Source organism: Hyperoodon ampullatus (genome assembly GCF_949752795.1).
Source record: "Hyperoodon ampullatus genome assembly, chromosome: 2".
Lineage (NCBI taxonomy): Eukaryota > Metazoa > Chordata > Mammalia > Artiodactyla > Ziphiidae > Hyperoodon > Hyperoodon ampullatus.
The window spans coordinates 25400656-25416445 of NC_136915.1; the positions used below are offsets into that span (position 1 = coordinate 25400656).

At 55.8% G+C, this 15790-nt stretch overlaps 1 protein-coding gene across 1 annotated transcript in view; it reads right to left on the bottom strand.

The window, feature by feature from the left end:
* Positions 1-8345: 8345 nt before the first annotated feature.
* The window catches only part of SDC3 (syndecan 3), a gene marked incomplete at both ends in the record, with an annotated part of 33970 nt that continues 26525 nt past the window's right edge, over positions 8346-15790 (bottom strand). Inside the window, 4 exons of the mRNA XM_079728512.1 lie at positions 8346-8512; positions 9476-9767; positions 11665-12275; positions 13908-14025. Of these exons, the coding sequence (XP_079584638.1) occupies positions 8346-8512; positions 9476-9767; positions 11665-12275; positions 13908-14025 (1188 nt within the window). The remainder of the gene's footprint in view (positions 8513-9475; positions 9768-11664; positions 12276-13907; positions 14026-15790) is intronic.

Genomic DNA, 15790 nt, shown 5'->3' on the forward strand with positions numbered 1-15790 from the left:
CACTGTGCCCATTAGAGAGAGGAGGAAGCCAGACTCAGGAGCAAAGTGGTTTCTCCAGGACAATCCAGGAAGAACTTGCTGAGGCTGTGGGAGAACCCACATCTCTCCACTCTCTTTCAGTATTTCTAGCAAGACATAATAAATGTCTAGACTTGGCCAGAGCCATGAAAATGGGGAGAAATGACCAAGTTCAATGTCCTTCAAAGTGGGAGGAGTCATCCTCCCCAACCAGTCCACCTTCCGGGACTGATGTGGACAGTAAGCAAGGCCAAGGATTCCCTGGAAAGTGCTCTGGGAGCTGTGACACCCACACTGGAAGGGCCATTTCTCTTACTCTCTTTGGCGGAAGGCAAATACCTCTGGAGGAGGCAATAGCTGAAGCCACGTCACTCATCACGGTTTCATGTGAATTTCTTCATCAGAGCCATTCACGAGAGCCAGTTTCCATAAAAGGGGAGGAAGTGGGGCCCCTGAAGGTGCTGGCCATCTGGAAGTGGACAACATCAAGCCAGGGAAAATATGACATTCCAGGAGTCCACAGCAGGGATAGGGTGAGGGCCAGGGGGCCTGGGCTTGGAGTCAGAAGACCCAGCTCTGCATTTCCCCGGGGGGAGCAGTGGCAGGGGAAGTCCTCATGCTCCCTGGGAATCAATTTCTTTTTGTTAACATTTTATTATGAAGAATTTAACAGTTAAACTTAGAGCCGACAGAATAATATAATGAGCCCCCTATGTGCCTACTACTCAACTTGTATAATTATCAACTCAAGCCCCATCTTATGTCCTCTGTTCTCCCACCCACTCTTCCCCATATTTTTTAAGCCAATCCCAGACATCCCATCACTTCATCTGCCAAAATTTCAGTCTGTATGAAGATAAAGACTCTTTAAAAAAAAAAACAAAAACATAACTACAGGGCCATTATCACATCTAAGAACATTGACAATGATTCCTTTATGACAAATATTCACTCAATGTTCAAATTTCCACTTGCCCCATAATTAGCTCTTTTTTTTAGAATTTGTTTGAATCAGCATCCAAACCAAGTTCCCACATGGATTGGTTAACACGCCTTTTAAGCTTATCTATAAAATCTCTCTCCACCTCTTTTCCTTTCCCCTTCCTTACAATTTATTAGTTGAAGAAGCTGGGTGGTTTGTCCCAAAGAAGTGTCCCACAATGTGGATTTTGGTCACAGGGTCAGTGTCTTTATCTGTAAAGCAGGGGAATCATTCTCTCCAAGAATTAAGTGAGATAATGTCTGTGAATGGGCTCTGACAATTGGAAGGCACCCACAATTGTCATGTGTTAATGTAACTTTCAAACCTTTCAATACCCTGTGCATCTGTTTTTCTGATGATATAACTGAGGTTCAGAGAAGCTTAGTAACCTGCCCACGTTCACACAACTAACTAACAGTAGAGGGAGGAAAGGGTGGTGGAACTGAAAGAACATTGACTCCACATGGAAACTCACACTCGAATCCCACTACACCTTTTAATAGCATTATGGCCTCAGGTTTCTGCTTTTTTTTTTTTTTTTGGCTGCATCAGGTCTTCGTTGCTGCACGCGGGCTTTTTCTAGTTGCGGAGAGCGGGGGCTACTCTTCGTTGCGGTACGTGGGGCTTCTCATTGCAGTGGCTTCTCTTGTTGCAGAGCACGGGCTCTAGGCACACAGCCTTCAGTAGTTGTGGCTCGTGGGTTCTAGAGCGCAGGCTCAGTAGTTGTGGCTCACGGGCTTCGTTGCTCCGCGGCATGTGGGATCTTCCTGGCCCAGGGCTCAAACCTGTGTCCCCTGTATTAGCAGGCAGATTCTTAACCACTGTGCCACCAGGGAAGTCCTCTGCTTTCTTCATTTGCAAAAACCAGTCAGGAGGGCAGACCTGCACGAGGCTAAAATGAGCTAATGTGAGATGAGCCCGTCTCACGGTGCCTGGCAGTCAGTGCCTCACCCATCCCTTCTGCTGTCTGCTCTCTGGCCCAGCCTCCTTCTTCCCTGAGTGTGAATAAGGCTTGCAGCTCTGGCAGTAATAAACCTGGACATTCGGTCTGTCCCGAGCCCACCCTCAGGCCAGCAGAGACAGGGTGGGCGGCCCTCGGAAGCTGAGCACACTCTGTTCTTGGGGCAGCTTGGCAGGAGGCTGCAACCTCATGGGCCTCGGGAAACAATCAGCTATTCTTCCTCCTTCCCCCTCTGTTTGTTGCTCATCCCTGGACCAAGGGGCCCAGAGAGAAATGCTCCAACTCCCAGCAGCTTCCAGCCCATCTGTACAACCTACATGGATGATTTCCAGGCATCAGCCTCAGCTCTGACAAGCCTCAGACTAAGTCATAGTTCACTCCAGAGCTGACACCGATATTTTGATTTCTACCCAGATTCCTTGTCATTTACTCATTCAACAGGCAGCAGGCTGGACCCTGAAGATAATGACAGCAACAACAACAACAACAACAATACGAATAATAGCCCAGTTATATAGCACCTACTGTATACCAGGCATGGTTCTGAACACCATGCACATGAGGCAGGCACTATTAGCCCATTTTACAGGTGAGGAGACTGAGCACTAGGAGTCTGAATAACCCGCCCAAGGTCCCATAGCTAGTCAGTGGTGGAGTTGGGATTTGAGTAAAGGTTTCCTGTTAAAGACTGATTGTACAAAGGGGATTGAAGTCCAGCAGCTGGGTGCCACATATGGCAAGCTCCATGCTAGTTGCTTTCAATATGTTATCTCATTTAATCTTCACAAGAGTCTTCAAATATTGACCTTATTGTCCACATCTGCACATGAGGAAACAGACTCAGAGAGGTACAGCATTGTGCCCAAGTGCACACAGCTGAGTCCACTCGACTCCAGGATCAGACTTTTTTTTACTCTTCCAGGCTGAGAACACAATATGATGCAGGTCACTTGAATTCAGATGAGAAGGTGGTGGGGGCCCTGCAGGTGGGAAGATAACTCCAGGCTATAGGAACTCAGAGAGGATGGAATCAACTTCCAAAACTCCCTGGAGGAGGGACCATGTCAGGAGCTGGGACTTGAATGGTGGCAAAACCACCCCTCATGTCATAGCAGGCTTCTAAGTGGGGCCCAGGCCTCTGTGAGAACCTCAACGTGGCGAGGCTGGCCCCTTCACCCCATTTTATAGCCGTGCAGCCTGAGACTGTCAGGGCACACATGGTCTGAGGTCCCACAGTGAGGACCCAGGCCTTGGGGCTGTCCCTGAATTGTCTGGCAGTGAGGGGAATGCTTGGCAGGGGGGTGGTTGGAGGTGGTGGCTGAGGAAACACACCCCCACAGACCAGTGTCATTACATGGTCATGAGACCCTGGTTTTTAGCTCTCTCCCGAGTAGATGTAAGTGCTCACCAGGATGGCACCTGAGGGGCACTCAAGAAACTTTAGTGAAGGGAGGGCAAGATGGGTAGGATCTTGTACCAAATCCAGGGGCCTCGGCCTCCAACCCACCCCAGAACCATCAGGATCCTGTGTGAGTATCACATTTTAAGACGAATAAATCTCTAGAGGACATGGAGAGGTTTCCTTTGGAGGAGGGTTTTGACCATGACACTCATGCCTGGAGCTATCCCATAGCAAGGGGGCAGAGCCCTGTGTGCCTCCAGAGAAGAATGAGGACCAGAGAAAGGAAACACAAGAGAGGCAGATTTTGGCTAAAAATAAAGAAGGACTTCTCAACAGGCAGAGTGACCTGGTCCCCAGGATGCACCAAGTCCCTGTCCTAAGAGGTGTGCTGGCAGGGGCAGGGAAGTCCCCCACCAGGCACTGAAGAAGGGATTTCTACCCCAAGGGGCCCAGGGCTGGCTCTAAGGCCCTCCCAGCTCCATGACCCTGTGATCCCAGGAGGCCATCTGGGCTTCCAGGCCGCGGAAGTCCTGTCCCGGGTTCGGTCCTGTCCCAACGCCATCATCCAAGACCCTGTGAACTGAGGGTGACCGTGCTGTGTTCCTCCTCACATAGTCCTTGGGGATGTTCCTAATGCTTACCCCATTTCTTAGGTAAGAACAGTGAGCCTCATGCCAAGTAGCTTCTCCAGAGTCAGAGCTCGGAAACGTCACCTGGGCTTGAAACCAGGCCCTTCAGACGCCAAAGACATCTCACCTTGGCCAGTCCAGTTCCAATATCCTGCGGTCCCAAGATTCTCTCCTGTGGCTGGAAACCACAGTTCTTCTTCCCCTGGGGCTGGACCACAGGGCCCCCGGTGCCACCGCAGCCTGGCCCCGTCCAACCGCAGCGCCCACTCAGCCCCGCCGCAGTCAGCTCCATGGCTTCCAGAACACTCCCAACGAAGAGCGGCTTTTACCATAACGGTTCCCACGAGGCGCTGTCAGTCAATTTTCTTTGCTTGCTTCTCAATTTCTTTTAAAGGGGGATGTGGCTGAGGCCCAGATGGGACTGTGGGCTGCCCCTCCCCCAAGGACCTCCATGCTTATCTCACACTCTGACCACAGTGCATCATTTCGGTTTAATTTTATTTCCTCTTATAAATGGGCACAGCACAGGAAGTGTTAAAAAAACAAAACAAAACAAAACAAACCACAGTTGCTTCACAAGCCTGGGACAAGTGAGCACCCACAGTGGGGCAGGTGCCTTGGTTTCTTTCTCCAGTCTTTTTCCACCGCTTTTTCGTATTTAAAGTTTTGGCCATGAACTCAGGACAGGTATGGTTAATAAACAGGTTATGAGGGAGAGAAGGGGCAGGGGAGGCCTGGGGGAGGGAAGGACAAACTCCCCCCACCCCAGGCCGGGTTCTTGGAGGGATCTGTATAGGAGAAAGGACGCACAGGAGGACACTGTCTTCAGGGGGCTCTCTGGAGCCACACTGCTGCCTACGAAAAATATTTACATGCATTCGCCACGCTGGGGCTGGTGCGCTGAGTTGCCTGGTGGGCAACTGGGGGATGCTGGGGCCATCAGCCCTTAGATGGCAACTCTGGGGCCCAGCCTCGGCGTCTCTGTAAATCTGTACAGACTGTGGGCTTCTATTTACAGGCAGGAGGCCTGGGGAAGCAAGTCCAGGGTGGTGGCTGTCAGGAGAAATTCAGGAGCGCCAAGTAGGCACTGCCCACTACTGTCCCATGAGGCAGAGGTGTGTCTGCTCCCTGTGCCCAGGGCCCCAGCTTGGAAGCCTGGACAGACGGCTTTGTCAACCCCAGGAGGGGTTGACCTGCCCAGCCCGGCCCCGGTGACCACCCATCTGCTTCCGAACAAGGGGACCAACCCTTCAGGGGAGGCATCCCCTCTGGCCCCCTGGGGAGACAGAGCTTGGGCTCTAGGAGCCACAGCTGAGGAGTGGCCCCAGCCCACCTTGCACTCTCTGGCAGCTGAGGCCCCAGAGAGGCTGTCAAGCACACAAGCTCCCTCTTCCTTTGGAACTGGCCACGCTTCCTGGCAATGCCAGGGCCCTGCAGGATGCCCTCCCCAGGAGCACCGGGGTGGCTGGGGACATATTTGGGCAGGGCCTGCACGCATCACACCACGTATCCAGGTAGGGTGAGGCCTGCACTCACACTGCACGTAGGAGAGCTCCAGCTCGTCATTTGTACCGCCCACTCTGGGATCGCTGCGCTGGACTTGGGCTGGCTGGGATGGATTGGGGCTGATCGGATGGTGTGAAACTTCATGAAGGTAAAGCCTGGACATTTGTCTTGGTCCCAGGGCTCCATGAACGAGGCCCTCGGCCTCTTCTCGCAAATGCTAAGGACACAGAGAAAAGGCCGGTGCCAGGAGGCCCCAAGTTAGAAGCCAGCCCACAGAGCATGAGTTAGGCCTGCTGGGGCCAGGCTGGACCCATGCAGCCCCTCTGAGCCCACTCCAGCCAGCCTACGCCCTGCTCAGCCGTCCTGTGCTCGACCCTGCACCCACCACAGGCTCCAGCCCCATGCCGAGGCTGTGCCCACTGCTGGGTCTCTTACCCCAGTCCCAGCATCCCAGAGCTCCCCTGGGTGGTCCAGATCCTCTCTCCTTCTTGCTCCCTGGCTTCTCAGCCTTGGCCTGCCCAGGCCTTCTCACCAGAGCTGCTGCCCCAAGACAGCAGCCCACCAGGAAGCAGGGTAGAGGGAGGCTGGGACTTTGGTCTCTCCTGTCCCCCAGTCCTTACTCTCCAGGGATAACTGAGGCCAGGTCACCTCCAACAGATCGTGGGCCCAGGAGGCCTCCCCCTACTCCTGCCCCTCAAAGAGCGGGACCAGCTAGGTTCCTCACCAGCCTCCAGGCCCTGCCAAGGGGGCCTGTGGGTCTGAAAGATGGAGCCCCAGCCTGGGAGTAGGACAGTGGAAAAGACAGGCTACAAAGCTCCCTGGGACCTCACCCTCACCGCCTCAGGCACCCCCAGCCCTCACCCTGCACAAGTCTACTGCCAGCAAGTCTTGAAAAGGGAACAGAAATAAAACCCGGGCTCCTGACTTTAATCTGGGCTGTGGGCAAGGGGTGGGGGTGTGAGGCCCAGACCATCACAACTCAGACCACATCCCTTGGCTCCAAGAGGCCCCACCAAGCACAGCCCCCACAGGAGATTTGTGACCCCACATTTAAAGTATCTACATAAGAGGCCCCATCTGCAAGGGTAACAGAGACGGGGGAGGCAGGCTGGGGCCTGTGACACCCCCACTCCAGCCTGCCCGCAGCCCTCGGCCTGGGGCAGTGCGTCTGGATGGGCTGCTTCCGGCTGCAGCCAGGACAACCGCCAGGTTGTCTGGCCAAATGAATGGGCAGGTGTCCACGGGAGGCTCCCAGGGGCCCAGGGGTGGGGCTGAGGTGGACCCGGCAAGGCCAAAGGGAGAGGGCACAGAGGGCCCAGGCGCAGGGCCCACCCTCGCAGGCACTTTGGAGACTTGTGTCCTGGGAGGCAGAGGCGGACCCCAGCTCAGAGCAGGAGGGGGATGTAGGGAGCCCAGGAGCTCCACCACATGCTCCCTCCCCAACCGGGGCCTTCGGTCCTGGGGGACCCAAGCCCCCTCCCCAGCCCAAGGCTGAATTCCGGGAACCAGCCTGCCTTCCTCAGCAAGTGGGGGACTTGCCCCCAAGCAAGCCCTTTGCAGGCTACAGAGGGGAGGGAAGCAGGCAGGGTGAAGCCAGGCTCAGCAGGTGTGCAACGTCCTGAGGGGGCTTGTGGCAATGGCCCCCACACCGCACTTCATTCCAGGAAAGGTAAGTGTCCAAGTGTGAGAGCGGGGCTGTGTGGGTGAGACTGTGCATCCACGTGGGATTGCATCAGACTTGCCAGGGTCGGTGGCAGTGTGGTTGGTGAGGGTGTCGTGAGGGCTGAGTGTGACAGGGCACCTCAGGGGACCCAATATGGGCTGATTGTTCTGGCCTAATGGCACCCTCCCCAGTGAGCCTGAAAGCTGGAGGCAACGTGTGTGGTGTCAGGTGTATGGGTGGGTGGGGGGTGGGAGGAGCGTGGCAGAGAGGGAGGCAGGCCACACCGTCACCACTGGGTAACGATGTTTAGTGACTTGCATTGTCATAAGCATTTGGGGGCAAGTAAGAAATGAATAAACCTCTTTGGAAGAATGTGTGTGTCTGTGACATGTCTGGATTGGCTGGGTGGTCAAGATTGCATATGATCTTGTCACTGCGTGCTTTTGTCTGTGTGTGACAATACATGAGACCATGTGGGAGACAGTGTCTGTGCAGAGTCCACTCGGAAGGAGGTCCAAACAGCCCAGCCCGTCCTCACCAGTGGCTGCCAGAGCACTCTCGGGAAGCCAATTCCTCAGGGGCAGACCAGGAAGGAGGTGAAGCCTGTGGGTGCATGTGCATCAGGCAAGGGTGAGGGAAAACGACCCCACAACCCCAGAGAGGCCGGGACAATACAGGTTGGTGGTGAGGGGTACTGTCTCACCCAGGCAGGGAGGGGGCCTGGGACAGAAGCAAGAGGTTGCAGTGTCTCAATGATTTTAAGGGCTGAGTTTGCCAAATGCTTGTCCTGGAAACCAGCCTGAGTGCCTCTCTGCCCCCAAAAGGAAACCTCAGTCAGCCCCATGGGGCCAGGTTGGGGCTTAAGCCCCACCCCTTCTTCCACCAGCCAATCAGGAGTTTCCTTCCTCCTGTCCACCTAATATGAGGTCCTAAAGCCCCAGGCTGGTGGGGGCGGACAAGTGATGAGCTCATAAGGGCACAGTTTGGAGCAGATGGCAATGCCCCCTGTCCCTTGGGGAAGAGCTGTGTGAAGCTGGCAGTCTGGGCAGACCTTGGGAGGGTGGCAGAGATGAACTGAGGCCAGGCTGTCCCCCATGCCCAGTCCCAGGGTGGGACTGGTGGCTCCGGGCCAGGGAGTGGGCGCAGGGGTGGCGCTGAGGCTACAGGGAGGCACTCTGGCTCCGCTAGGCGTAGAACTCCTCTTGCTTGTCGGGCTTCTGGTATGTGACGCTCGCCTGTTTGGGCTCCTCCAGCGTGTAGCTGCCCTCGTCCTTCTTCTTCATGCGGTAGATGAGCAGTGTGACCAGGAAGGCGGCAAAGAGGGCGCCCACCACCCCGCCCACAATCACAGCTGTGGAGGAAGAGGGCAGAGGTCAAGAGCCAGAGGCAGGGTGGGACGAGCTTAGAGCCTGAGGAGAGGGCAGAGGGCCCTGGGGGATGGGGGCAAGAGTTGGGAGAGGGCTGGGAATCTCGAACCTGAGACCAGAGTTGGAGTGAAGCTTGGAGTCAATGCTAAAACACCAGTGCTGGCTGCCATTTACAGCCCTCACTGCAGCCTGGCACTGTTCTAATCACCTGGTCTCATCACACGAATGCATGGAATCTTCACACAGTGCTACGAGGGAGGTGCTGTGCTACGGTCCTCATCAAATGTAAGATGCCATCAATCAGAAGATGTTCCAGTATTTTATACACCCTTAGGATGGAAAAATCTCTGCCATCTAAACTAGGACACATCCCAACTGCAGAAGGGTTAACATATGAACAGATGTGCACTTAGAATTGATTAAGTGCAAAATGATTATCCCCATTCCACAGATGAGGAAAACGGAGCCTGGAAAGGTGAAGCACCTGCCCGAGGCCACACCGCTCCTAAGTGGGGAGCAGGGTTTGGACCATGAATCCAGAGACTCTTCAGGAGACAAGGCCAAGGGCAGGTCCTCAGGGCTGGCATCAAGGGTGGGAGCAGATCAAACCAAGGATGGGACCAGGGATTAGGATCCAGAGGTTCCAGTCCAGGAGGGGTGAATCAGCATGGTCCAGGGAAGCAGGGGTCAAGGGCAGAGTCTGAGGAGGGGTCGGAGGGTGCCGAGGAAAGTGCTGGAGGTAGGATGGAGGTCAGACCCTGGGATAAGGAAGGTCAGAAGAGGAACCAGAGGGTACGTCCTGGGGTCCCCGAGTCCCCAGCTTTCCCTTCGTAGGAAACTAGGCTCCTAGGAAACCCACACCCTACCCTCCCTCCTGGGTTCCTAGAGGGCAAACTGAAGTCCCACCAGCTGCCCCCTCTGGGCTCCTCCCAGGCCCCAAGTCTCACCTACGAGCACTTCCTTCCGCTCCAGGATGCTCTTCTGGGGCAGCTGAGCCGCCGAGCTGCCTGAGTCGATGGCATTGTCCAGGAGGCCAGGGCCTGGGCGGGCACCCTTGGGCAGCGTCCCAGGTGGAGGTGACGGCTTGGCCGCGGCCCCACCCACAGCCACCACCTCATTGGCTGTGTCTGGCTGTGTGGTCTCTTCCTCCGGCAACTCAAAGTCCCCACTGGGTCCCCCGCTAACTGGCACCTCTGGCTCATCCCGGATCGTGGTCAGGAAGAACTCTGGAGTTGGGGTCTGTAGGGAGGGTAGCATGAGCCCGGGAGCCAGGCCCCAGCACCCCCTGCCACGGTGCAGCCATACACACATGCACACAAGCCCACTGCCACCACGCCACTTCCCTGGTGGGGCTGACACTCAGAAAGCATGCACCATGCGCCAGGCCCTGTGCTAAGCACATCATGGGCATTCTATCCTCACAATATCCTCATAAAGGAGGTATCATTACCCCTAATTTATAGAGCAGGAAATAGGCCCAGAGAGGTTAAATGACTTGCCCAAGGACACACAGCTAGTAAGTGGTAGAAGCAGAATGAAAATCCAGATCTATCCAACTCCAGAATCTGTGTTCCTAACCACTATACTACACTGCCTCTATTCTCACCCTGGACACATCCCAGTCCCCATCCCATCTCCATTAGTTCCTTCTCCAGCTGTCTTTCTAACAGTCCTTAGGGGATTCCTATCAGGGACTGCTGCTTGGGGACAGCTGGGTGCAGCTCTTAAATACGTGGGCCTGATCCTGGATCCATGTGCCTAGGGCAGGTGTGAGTCCCTTAGCCTGAAGGTCAGTCTAAGAGCACCACAAATCTCAATGGCTCCCACCACATGGAGGCAGGACCAGAGCTGGGATCATGGCAGGGATGTAGCTGCTTCACAAGTGGGCATGGAGAGCGTGGGTCTGGTGTCCAGGCCGAGGCAAGGCCGTGAGCAGAGGCTGCACCAGCAACCTGGTCTCAGTGCCCCAGCACTGTCTCCCCTGCCTGCCTGGCCAAGCATCTGTGAAGCACCAGGTTGTCCCAACTGCTCAGAGGAGCGAAGAGCAGGGCCTGCGTCCTGCTGGGGCCTGATGATGACCTGAAGGCAGCTCCACAGCCTGAGGGCCCTCCTCTGCGAGGCGGAGGCAAAGGGCTTCAATACCCCAACCGATGTCCCTACACGCCCTCCTCGCCCAGCACACCCAGCAGGGACCAGGCTACTTCCGCCACTTCCTTGATCCCACCCATCCCGGCATTCCTTATATCTTCATCCTCGTCCCTTCAACCTCCCCATCCATAATACCCTGAACACACACACACACACACACACAGAGGAGCTCTGGAGCTGACTGACAGGTTCAAATCCTGACTCTGCCGTTGCTGCCTGTGAAGCCTTGGAAAGGGGCCTCCCCTTTAAGGGAGGATGATGGCAATGCCACCCCATGGGGTGAGTGTGAGGGTGAGAGAAGATGGCACAGGTAACGTGTTCAGCACTGAGCCTGCCACCCAGGCAGCCCTCCACGAATGTAAGCTGCAGTATTCCTCTCACACAGCCCCACTCTTAAGCCCCCTCAGATGGATAATGACCATAACAACGATGATGATAACAAAAGTGAAACTTCTAGCTTACTTAGTATTGCCAGGCACTGTTCTAAGCACTTTGGATATGTCAGGAAACTTAATTCTCACCACCCTATGATTTGCATTCTATTATGTTCTCCTTTTCACAGATAAGGGAACAAAGGTATAAAAAGGATCAGTGACTTCCTGAAGGCACACGGCAGTGGAAGGATTCCAATCCAGGCTGCAAGGCTCCTGAGTCTGTGCTTTTAATCAGAACACACAAGCCCCTGGCCCCTCCCCACATCAACACTCCCATTCAACCAGCTCCTTCCCCACTGATGTCTCGTCCTAACATCTCAAGACCCAGGCCTGGTCCCTCTTCCATCCCCATCCATCTCAATCTCTGTCCTCGTCCTGTAACTCACGCCCAGCCTTGGCCCTCCGGCCTCATGCCTATCTTACCCTCCCCATCCCTGTCTGGCTCATCTCCAGAACCTCCTAGATCTCACCCCTGCCCAGCTCCGTCCTCCCTCCCCCAGGCCCTGACCCACCCTCCTCTGCTGTGATTCCCTGTCCTCTCCCCACCCGCTCACCTGAGCCACCTCCGTGGGTCCAGGGGCAGTGGTCCCCAGGGGCAGGGTGCTCTTCTCAGGGATGTCAGGCTCCTGGGTGGTAGCTGGCCTGGGAAGGGTCCTTGGTCTGGAGGTAGCTGTGTTGACCAGCCTGGGTGTTGGGGTCTCTGTGTCCAAGACAGCCACTGTGGTGGGAGGTGAGGGTACCTCTGGGGTGGTGGCCCGGGCTGTGGCTGCCGTGGTCAGTGGCAGAGGCAGAAGCCTCCGTATGCCGGTGGTCCTTACGATGGAGGTGGTGGCCGTGGAAGGGGGTGCTGCAGGGATGCTGGGGGCGGCGGTGGCCACTGTGGCGGGCACTGTGGCCACAGCTGGGGTCCCTGTGGTTGTGGCAGCAGTGGTTGCCGGAGTGGAGATGGTGGTGGCTCTCTGGCTGGGCTCTTCTGGGACCTCTGTTACCAATGGGGGGCTGGTGGCTGGCCCCGGGGTGGGGCGCTCAGAGGGGAGCTCTTCAAACGGGGTGCCCACAGGCTGGATGTCCATGGTGGGCAGCACCACGGGTGTGGTGGACACTGCCAGGGCCACATCTGGGCTGAACCGCATGGCTGTCTCAATACCCGACTCCTGCTCGAAGTCTGGGGGGTGAGGGAGAGAGGAGAGAGCTAGGGAGTTGGGTGATTTGAGGGGCATGAGGATCCCAGGGAAGCAATGGCCATCAACATGGGGGGCTCCCAACCCTCACACTTTGCATAATTTTCCCAGGACAAGATCAGGGAAAGGAGGAAGGCACAATGTAGCCAACGGTTACCAGTTGGCTGATAGCTAGTGAATGTTCCCCAACTCTTCTCTGCCTAGCCAAAAATTCTAAGGGACCACCTCTTCCAGGAAGTCTTTCCTGACAATTCCAGCCCACCCAGCCTGGAGCTTCCAGCAGGTTGAATCCAGGCAGTGGCAACTCAGGCCCTACTGGCTGCAAATCTTGCTGGAGGCTGCAGGGAGGAGGGGAGGAGGGGAGGAGGGGAGTGGCATCCTGGGAAAAGTCAGACATAGGTACAACCTACATGAACACACATGGTGGATAAACTAAGGCTCCCCCAGAGGCACAGGCAGAGAGCAAGAGGGAGAACAACCTCTCCCACAGGGGATGCATGAGCACTCCGGACTCCAAGACAGGACAAATGAAGGGGGAGAGAGAGAGGGAGAGAGGGAGAGAGGGAGAGAGAGAGAGAGAGAGAGAGAGAGAGACGCCACAGCAGCTCCCAGGGGCCTGAACTAGGCAGAGGAGGGGTGGGGAGGAGGTTTGGAAGTAGAGATGTGACCAATCGGGATGGATTTCATGAAGATTAACTCACAAGAGGCTTACAGGAGTGGGCTAAAGTGGGAAGACTAGAGGCAAGGAGCTGTAGGTGGCCAGTTCCAAAGCGCACAGACCCCCTACCATCCGTTAGGCTCGTCCTGTCCCCTCAGGGGGCCCGATCTCAACCCACACCCCTTTTTACTACCATTTTTAGAGCTCCTTCTCTGTGCCAGACCCTGATGTCTTAAACTGAAGCCTTCCAGAGGCTCTGAGAAGAAGGCATATTTATCACCATTCACAGATAAGAATAGACTGAGAGAGAGAAAACGGCTAAAGGTGGCACAGCTATTTAGTAGCGAAACTGGGATTTGAACTCAGTGTGCCTCCCTGATCTCACGCTACTCTATTGGCCTTTCTGGACGGGGCCCCGGAACTGGGTTGTCCCAGGCACCACTGGAGGCACCTGCCGTTTTCCTTCACTGCCCTAACCCTGCCCTTGGCCACCGCTGATTGGACAGAAGGGGACCACCTGACCTAAGCTGAGCCAATCAAATGGTCTCTGCTGGGGATCGGCCACTGCAACTGAAAAGGGGCTACTGAGTTCCTCCAAGTGGTCACAACAGTACTGAAAACTGGGTTACTGAGGGGCGTCTGTGTTCCCTGACAGAGGCCGGAGGTCTGCAGGGGACCCAAGCAGTGCACAGAGAGATGCAGAGACAGAAGCAGTGGGGAGCTGGGAGTGCTAGGCTCTGAGGCCTCAAGGCCCTGGTTCCACCCCAGGAAGAGTGGACTGCCCTTCCTGTGCTGGAGGTCCATGAGCTCCCCCTGCCTGACCTCCCCCTCCCCTACCCCACCGTTTAACTGAGCCTGCGAGGGTTCCCCTTCCTTGCCATCACAGCCTCGGATGGGGCACTGGAGGCAGACTGGCATTGTTGACACAACATGCAGGGAAAGGGAAGGGGGTACTTACAGCCCGAGCCCGACCCGGAGTAGAGGTCATCCAGCTCATCATCGGGGAAGGAGTCATCGTCCCCAGAGCCCTCGAGGTCCACAGGCCTCTCGAAGTTCTCACTGCGCCAGCGCTGAGCCTGGGGAGGGCAGAGTTGGGCACAGGCCTCAGCACCTGAGGCCAGCAGCCTGGACGTGCCCAGAGGAACCACAGACACTCTCATGGGCCAAGTGACAATGGAGGGACAGCATCAGATGTGGCCTCCACAGGGGTAAACAGAGAGCCGAGGCAAGCCGGATTACCACTTCCTGCCTTGTTGGGTTGCTGTGAGCATGCAGCACGCTAATATGTGCTGAGTGCACCTCAAAGCAGCAGGTTCTCAGCCCAGTCAGCATTACCCTCGGTGTGGCCAGAACCATCTGCCCCCTTCCACCGCAGAGAGGAGGGAGGCCCCATTGCCCCAGGTCACCAGAGAGCACGTGATATGATAAGATTCGGACTCTGCTAGGGACCCAAAGTCTCACACCTCAAAATCCCAAAGGTAGGGCAATTAGTCCCATTAGATAGACATGGGTGTTGAGGAGGTCTGGGGCTCTGGGAGGGAAGTACCTTGGATAAGTGGGGGAGGGAGAGAAGGGAGTGGGCTCCAGCCCTGGCCCTGGGTCCTCCCCAAACCAAAGCCAGCCCCCCTGTCTACACTCCCCCCAAAGTATCTCAATGCCGAGAGTCAGCTCAGGGCACGGATGCCCCTTTCACTTCTGCCAAGGGTCTCCTGAGAGTTTGCAGGCGTGAGAGGGGCTTCTCCCAGGGTCCTGCTCTCCAGACCCAAGACTCCCCGCAAAATCAGAACCTGGGAAGGCCAGGTGCTGTGGCTCCTGGGCCTGGACCATCCCTCCCCACTGCAACCCCGGGCTGAGAACCAGCACTAAGGACATCCAAGGCAGGAGCAAAAACCCCCAGCCACACTTTTGACTCTGGATCCAGACAGAGCCCAGCCACAGTCCCTGCCCCCTGAGAGCTTACAGAGAAAGATGACCTGGTGCTCAGATCTAAAGGATTAGCACATGGATCTTAAGCAACTGAAATAGAGAGAGAAAGGCATCTCAAGCAGAGATAACAGGATAAGCAAAAGTTCCGAGGTGGGGAAGTACAGCCTATGCCACCAGAGCTGGGACTGACAGCCTCATCCAGGGTCCCTCGGAACCCCTGCAATCACTGGATTCCTACCACCGGGCCCCTGTCTGTTCCTGGAACATGGCTGGTCTCTCCCACCGCTTTCACTCATGCTGTTGTTCCCTCCAAGAGAACACCCTTCCTTCCCATCCCCTTATCCTCCAACTTCCCACCAGCTAAGTCTGCTCCCCATCGCTTCTTCTGAGAAGCCCTCCTACTTTGATCTTTCAGAGCATCCTGTGCTTCTGAATTCACAACTACCACTACTTGTGAGCTGTGCTGGCTTGGGTATATACTTTTTCTGTGACTGTTCCCACCCCCACTAAACTACACCTCGATGGAGGCAGGACCGTGTCAGACACACAGTAGGTATCAGGAAGTATCTGTTAGGGAACAGGTTTGGAGTTGGAGGATGTAATTCCCGGGGCAGGGGTGGCGCAGGGACAGGCCTGAGCTGAGTTTGGGGAAGCCCCATCACAGGCTCTCAGTGCTTGGCTGGTGACTTTTATCTTGGAAACTGGTCATGTTTTATCCTGACTGCACATCAGAATATTGTGAAAACAGAACTTGGAGGTTCAGCAGGTCTGAGGTGGAGTCTGAATATCACTACTGTTTGACTGACATGGGGAGCCATAGAAGGTGTGTGAGCAGGAGAGGGGCTGGATGGTCACTGTGATCTTTGCTCAGACTCTCACACTCCCACCCCTGACAGGCCCCCTTCTGGAGTTCCT